At 34.4% G+C, this 7,583-nt stretch overlaps 2 protein-coding genes across 3 annotated transcripts; both read left to right on the top strand.

Moving 5' to 3' along the window:
• The first annotated feature begins 2,346 nt into the window (after positions 1-2,346).
• LOC116005180 (uncharacterized protein At1g66480-like) lies at positions 2,347-4,080 on the top strand. Of its 2 annotated transcripts, XR_004094895.1 has the most exons (3): positions 2,347-2,928; positions 3,277-3,406; positions 3,894-3,940. XR_004094895.1 is itself a non-coding variant. In XM_031245435.1 (2 exons), exons 1-2 carry the CDS (start codon positions 2,347-2,349, stop codon positions 3,936-3,938), a joined length of 627 nt encoding a protein of 208 aa, XP_031101295.1. In that variant the 3' UTR covers positions 3,939-4,080. The 2 variants fall into 2 exon arrangements, 1 of the variants encoding a protein (XP_031101295.1); XM_031245435.1 differs by lacking the exon at positions 3,277-3,406 and having other exon boundaries at positions 3,894-4,080.
• Positions 4,081-6,755: 2,675 nt separating this feature from the next.
• LOC116004721 (elongation of fatty acids protein A-like) lies at positions 6,756-7,583 on the top strand. The gene has a single exon (XM_031244880.1). The coding sequence runs from the start codon at positions 6,756-6,758 to the stop codon at positions 7,581-7,583; it is 828 nt and encodes a 275-aa protein (XP_031100740.1).

The following is a 7,583-nucleotide window of genomic DNA, read 5'->3' as shown; positions in this document are numbered from 1 at the left end:
TATATATATATATATATATATATATATATATATATATATATATATATATATATATATATATATATATATATATATATATATATATATAATTGTTCGTGAAAATGTGAATGCAGATTATTTATTGTTCGCAAACAAATTGTGTTCATGAACATGTGCAGGTGTTTGGTTATTAAGTGTTCACGAACGTGTTCATGAACGTAAATGAACATGTTTGTGAACGTGTTTGTTAACGTTAACGAACACGTTCGTGAACATGTTCGCGAACGTTAACGAACACTAACGAACGCTTAACAAACGAACACGAACAGGATTTTCAAAAACCTTAACAAACGAACACGAACACGAACACCCCAAATTCCTTAACAAACGAACACGAACAGCCTCCGTTCGTTTATGTTCGGTTCGTTAACAGCCCTAACTACCATAGCCCGGAAACCACACAAAAGAGGTCAATTACACCAAGAAGACTTTGTGAGACATGCTTGACCAGAAAAATGTTGACAAGAATTGAACTCGTGACCTTCAGTTAAAAGAATCATGATCTATCCACTCGGTTACCCTTTTCGAGACAAGCCCCTTTATTAATTAGAGAGGAACTCGATCTCCAAACTTGAAGAAATTAAAAGTCATAGATCCAATAGCTTCCTTGATGGTAATATGTAAATCTTACTTTAAATTCTCATTGAGGAATATGTGTTGAACAAGTCATTGCATGCTCCAAATAGCTCCCTTGATTGCAATATGTAAACCCGCAAATTATACCATGGACCAGGATCTACCTAACATTGTAAACCTGGTCCAAAAATAACATTCAGATTCCGTATTTGTAGTTGACACATTCTGTATATGCAATTGACGTACAGATGTAGCTATCATATTATGTATTAGCAATTATTAAGTTATTTGTTTACATGTGCAGAAACGGTTAACTGTAGGTACAGAATATAAATAAACAATTTTTATATCAGGGTTCACAATGTAATATGAACCCTGGTCTATGGTCTAACAATTGATGTAAATCATATCCCACTTTAAATTCTCATTGAGACATATAACATGCCCGGTCAAAGGTCACTTTCATTTAATAAAGTTTCTTAGACTCAATCCAATGGTTCAAAGTAACTTTACACCATGAACAAGACTGCAAGTCCAAAAGTCATATTTGTACAAAGGTGCATGGACTGAGAACATGGCTTCCCATGCAATTACACAGCAAAATATAACTGTTTTCTATCTACAAGAAAATGACAACTTGAGTACCAAAATATTTTTGTTCTAATATTATTTGTCAAAGAGGATCCAATTTTCAAGATCTCCCTACTACTCTTTCTTTGGCCCCATAATAATAATGAACATTAAACTAACAACTACTACCTTGTCCTAAAAGCTTTTAATTTCCTTGAATTTTGATCTTTTGAAATTCTCGTCAAACCAAAAGATTTTGATGTCTCATACTTAGACTACGGTTATACCTAAACCGAAAATAATAACAGGTGTCTTTAGCTTAATTATTTGGTTTAATTTGTCTGAGTACTATTTAATTGGTTGATTAATTAACTTAAAATAAATTGACAGTTTAGCTACTTGTAGGTTTGAGTTCGTCCTACATAGTTGCATTAGAATAAAAAGTCCTGAAATCTTTTATTTTCATATATATAGGGAAGGGTTCATATGAGAATTGAATAAGTTTCTGTGTAAAAAAAGTGAGACTAATATGATCTATTCATTTTGATAGATAAATGTTGAAGATTAAGAGAATATAAGGAAAAAATATGGGTTCTTTTTATAATTATTAAAAATTCAAAAGTTCTCAATAATTATAAAAGGAAAAATTGTAATTTACGCCCCTCACAAATATATCAATTATCAATGTCATCTCTGAATTATTAGTGGTGTAAATATTGCTCATCAATTTTCAAAACGTGACATATATTGCCCCTCCTCTAATAGGAAGAAGGAGAAACATTGTTGTCGGTAGAAGGAGAACAAAAGAAAAAAATGGAAGAAAAAAAACATGGTCTTAGAATAAGGAAGACGACGATTAACCACATTTACACCACTAATAATTCAAGAAAGGGACAATATATGTCACGTTTTGAAAATTAAGGAACAACATTTACAGCACTAATAATTCAATGGTGACATTGATAATTGATATATTTGTTAGGACATAAATTACAATTTTTTCATTATAAAATTAACCCAATATTTTTTTACTAACTGTTGATGAATTATAATGGACAATAATGAAGGATTGTGATTTGTCCTTACTTTTTTTAACAACCCTGTCCTCATCCCTATATATATACACACATACATTAGAGCATAAATTTAGTGTTACAAAAAATGGGAAATTGTCTAGGAGGGAAGAAGGTAGCTAAGGTGATGAGAGTAGACGGCCAAACAACCGAATTCAAGATTCCGGTGGACGCCGGCGAGGTGGTTAAGGCAAATCCGGGCCACATTTTGGTAGATTCCGAAGCGGTTAAGAATTTCGGGTTCCGAGCGAAGCCGTTAGAGGCGGAGCAGCAACTGCAGCCCAAAAAGGTCTACTTTCTAGTGACGGAGCCGGCGCCGGCGCCGGCGGAGAGAGCGGCGCCGCGGCGGGTCCGGTCGTCGGGGATCCATATGAGCGCCGAGGCTCGGCTCGAGAGCCTAATGCTGGCTCGTAGCAAGTCGGCGTCGGATTTCTCGTTCTTGAAGTCGCCGGAGAACGGCGGTGGCGTGCGGCTCAAGTTACGGCTGCCTAAAGCGGAGGTAGAGAAGTTGATTAAGCAAAGTAAGCACGATGGAGGTGGGGAGGTTGGGGAGAAGATTATGCGGCTTTGCATGGGTAATAATTCGGTTGCCGTGCTAAACAAGTCAAGTAGATCCAGACCTCCGGCTCCGATTCCGGGAATAATCAAGAAAGATCTCAAATCCAGTCAGGTACAAATATTTCCTTCTTTTCTTCTGCTATTTTTTATTTTTTATTTAAATCTTCCCTATAAATTCGGCAAATTATATCATGGTCCAAAAATAACCTACAATACATTCTGTATATGCAGTTGACAGTTTCTGTACTTGTAGCTATCATATTATGTGTCGGTGATTATCAAGTTACTTGTTTACATATATAGAAACAGTTAACTGTAGGAACATAATGTTTTAATTGAATGTACAGAATTTTTGTAGCAGGGTTCACAATGCAATATGAACCCTGGTTCATTATAACAATTGGCATGGTCTACCTTTCATTGTGAACCTTGGTTCAAAAATAACATTCAAATTAAACAGGAGCTAGGATTCGAACTCGTAATCTTGTGATTACAAGTTTTGTATCCTTAACTATTTTAGTTGAGGTGGATGACGAGGGGAACCTTAGCCGGGGACCGACTCAAACGGCAAATTATACTATGATGAAGAGGTAGAACCTAAACCTCATCAGTTTTTTCCCAAATCACGCCCCACCACTAAAGAGAGCAAGATTCTTCCTTCATTGATTTTGCAACTTTCCCCCGAATTTCTTTTATTGCCAAAGTTATAATTCAATTTTCACTTACCTATCCTAATTATTTGAGCATGATTATGACGGATGTAGTCTATGATCTTATTCATTATACTTTATAGTGTTGTTAATTGCACTTTAAAATTCATGTTATTTTTAAAAATGTCATTTTATTTTTTCTATCTCTTCTTACTTTAAAGTTGTTTAGTCTTTTCAGATCGACGATTCTAACTGATCCCTAGTTATCTCATAATTAGTATTTTGATCCCTAGTTATCTCATAATTAGTATTTTTATTTGATCCAAATCCTAAATACACATATACATATAGCTAGCCTGATTTGCGCATGTATCTATTATCTAATAGTGTATTGTATTATCATTGTTGGCTTTCTTATTATTCGCAGAAGCGGGTAGGTTTCAGGGAGATCCAGCAAGAAGCAGAAGCCTAGCTCCTCTCCTTAGATATCATAAATATAAGTTTTTATGTTAATAATTTAATGAGTTAATTCTATTTTTTGTCCTAAATTTATAGGTGGTAGTATATTTTTAGTCATAGTATTATTATGACATGACTATTTTTAGTCTATAAAAAAAATCGTTGAAACGTGGTTAAATACAAAGACATTTCGATTTACTTTCTTATACAAAATAGGTTGACCAGCTATATTTTTTATGTTTATTTTTTTTGAAAAAATCTATAATTGAACACCGAGATGTCATTGTATTTAATGATATTTAAATTGTTTTATTGATACAGGACAAAAAATGGTAATGTCACAATAATACTACGACCGAAAGTAGATGTTTTGGTAAAAAGAACTTAAATAGACTGTCATCTATAAATCTAAGACCAAAAATGGAATTAACTCTTTATAATTTAATGAGTTAATTCTATTTTTTGTCCTAAATTTATAGGTGTCGTTCCACTTTTAGTCCATTTTTTTCAGAATATTCCTTTGGTCCTAGTATTATTGTGGCATGACGTACTATTTTTTGTCCCTTATCAACAAAATCGTTTAAATTTCCTTAAATACAAGGACATTTCGGTCTTCAAATATAGATTTTTCCACAAAAGTAAAAATAAAAATATGGGTCAACCTACTTTGTAAAAAAAAAAAATCAAAATCAAAATGCCATCGTATTTAACGCCATTTCATCGATTTTGTTGACGAAGGATAAAAATGGTCATATCACAATGATACTATGACCAAATATCGATATTTTAATTTTAAAAAAAGACTAAAAGTGAACTATCACCTATAAATGTAGAACCAAAATTAAAATTAACTCTAATTTAATTTATATATAATAGAATTATGAGATCACACGAGCGAGCATACACATAAATATTTATATAGAGAGAATGGATAAATTTATTTGAAAAGCTAGAGTGTGCTAGAAGTTGAAAGATGATCGAGAATTGTTAAATTTAACATGTAGACTACTATGCTCAAATATTATTGAATACATACTATTTTTTTTTTTGAATAATTGAATGAGTACTATGGAATGTTATTATTTGATAAATATTAGTTACAATTAATATTTTTAAAAAAAAATTAAAAGTGTATATAGAGTTTACTTGTGATTGCAATATGCATTTGAATATAGAAATTTTTTAAGAAAAATATAATTCATTGATAATTATAAAAATATAATAATGTAATTATAAAATAATAATATATTTCAGCCACGGTTTTAAAATCACAAAAAATTACACTTAATTATGAAAATAAAAATTATTTAGCGACACTTAATAACTCTCACTAATATTTTTAAAAATAAATAAAGAAAAATATTTATCGACATTTAATAACTATCGTTATTATTTTAAGGAATAAATAAATAGATATTTTTAAAGTCAGTTAGAAAACAGTTGCTTAAAGCAAAAGTAAAGTACCTAATCATTGTAAGCGGCAGATATGAAATCATCGCTAATAGCATTACTAGTCAATAATTCACGAGATTGTATAAAATCGACGCTAAATCTTTCACGACACACTATTTAGTCACGGATGAAAAACTGTCAGTAAACAATTTCATTGCAGTTACAAACCGTCGCTAAATGACTTTTTTGGTGTAGTGAAACTAGTTGATTGTGTTTTAAAGTATTTGATAAATTAGTTGTTTGGTAATACTTACAATAGCATGATTACAAGGTATATCAGATAGATCTCACATCCTACTAGATCAATGGTGTTGACTTAAATCTACATTGAACTTCCTCATATAGTGTTCTACCTTATAGATGTCTTCATGAGCTTTTGGCTTCTTCTAATATCTTTAGGATTGATATTTATTAGAAACTTAATTGACACCTAAATCTTGCCTTCTCATGTTCTTGGAATTTTATTCATCCCATGAAGCATTTCTTTTGAACTCATCTTTGTATAATTTAGCAAGAAAATCAAAGTTAATAGTTTTATTTTCATATTGGTCTGATCTTCACAAGTATGATCATCGTTATAAGTTTTAATTGTAAATGAACAATGGGAATTAGGTCATGACCTATAAATTGTCCATTTGCAACCATCTTACTTACATTGTGCCCTAACCCTTGTACTTTCTAATTTGACAAATTTAATACCCTTTTCATATTTTTTTTAGATGACGAGAGAAACTCCACAATCCTTTAAATGCAACTATATCACACACATGTGATAAAGATAATGAATAAAATACACCGCATGTTGTGTGTGTGTGTGTGTGTGTATATATATATATGACAATCAAATCAACGAATTCGAGCAATATAACAATACCCAAATCCTTAGCGGATGGATTTAGAGTTATCGGAATGAGAGAAAATGAAAACGGACTATTACTTGAAAAAATTAAATATATTAACTCGATCAATCTGCAGATCAAGTATCTCTTTGAAATTTTATAAACCAGTTAGCTTAGCTTAATAATAATCTTTATATTTATAATTAGGTTAGTGTGACACATGGATGCATATTATTAGTAACTTAATTGAATACATGCAAGATAGACAACTTGTTTAATACGACATATATTATTATTAGCCATGCAGATTGGCACGATATATAGATTCCTTGCTCCGCCTTGGACAGCCGTGACTTCAGCCGCACGCTACCACCTCCGATCAAAATTTAATCATAATCTAAGTATGATTAGCATGCAAATGAATAGTATTTAAGAACATTAACCTCTTCCAAGTTGCATATCAAAATTCAAAACTTATTTTCCTCTTCTCCAATACTTTATGTTTACCTATTGAACTATTGAGCTAAATCCGTGCCGGGATGGAGGCTCTTCTTTCCAACATCCACTTTTGGCTGGTGGGCCACCCGACCATCAGCCAGTACGAGTGGAAAGAAGGCCACACATTAGGATCCTCGCGGCTCTTTCCAGCTATCACCATCATCTCCTATCTCTCCGTCACTCTCTTCCTCCACCGCTTCGCCGTCTTGCCGGACCTCTCCTCCGCGGCCGCCTTCCGCTATGCGGCCGCCGTGCACAACATGATCCTCTGCCTCCTCTCCCTCGCCATGGCCGTGGGCTCCACCCTTGCCACCCTCCACCAAATGCCCCGCGACGGCTGGGGATGGGTGGTCTGCTTCCCTGCGGACCCCGCCACCTTGCCACGTGGACCCGTGTTTTTCTGGGGCTACGTTTGCTATTTCTCCAAGATTCTCGAATTTATAGATACCCTTTTGATCCTCTTCGGCGGGTCCCGCTCCCGCCGCCGCCTCTCTTTCCTCCACGTGTTCCACCACGCCGGCGTGGTGGTCGCCGGCTACCTCTTGTTAGCGACGGCGCAGTCAATGCTGCCGGTGGCGGTGGCTACCAACGCCGCCGTTCACGTGCTAATGTACGCCTATTACTTCCTCTGCGCGGTGGGTCACCGGCCACGGTGGAAGAAATTGGTCACCGACTGTCAGATTATCCAATTCGTCTTCGGTCTCGTGATGTCGGGTTTGATGCTGTATTATCATTTTACCGGGTCGGGTTGCTCAGGAGTACGGGCTTTGTTCTACAACACTGTTTTTGTTGCTGTCCTTCTAACAATGTTCTTGGACTTTCACTCTACTAATTATTCTTCCAAGAAAAGGAAAGATCACGACAACTAA

This window comes from Ipomoea triloba, chromosome 14 (genome assembly GCF_003576645.1).
Source record: "Ipomoea triloba cultivar NCNSP0323 chromosome 14, ASM357664v1".
NCBI lineage: Eukaryota > Viridiplantae > Streptophyta > Magnoliopsida > Solanales > Convolvulaceae > Ipomoea > Ipomoea triloba.
The sequence above is the reverse complement of the archived record's forward strand: the minus strand, read 5'-3'. Positions and strand labels throughout refer to the sequence as shown.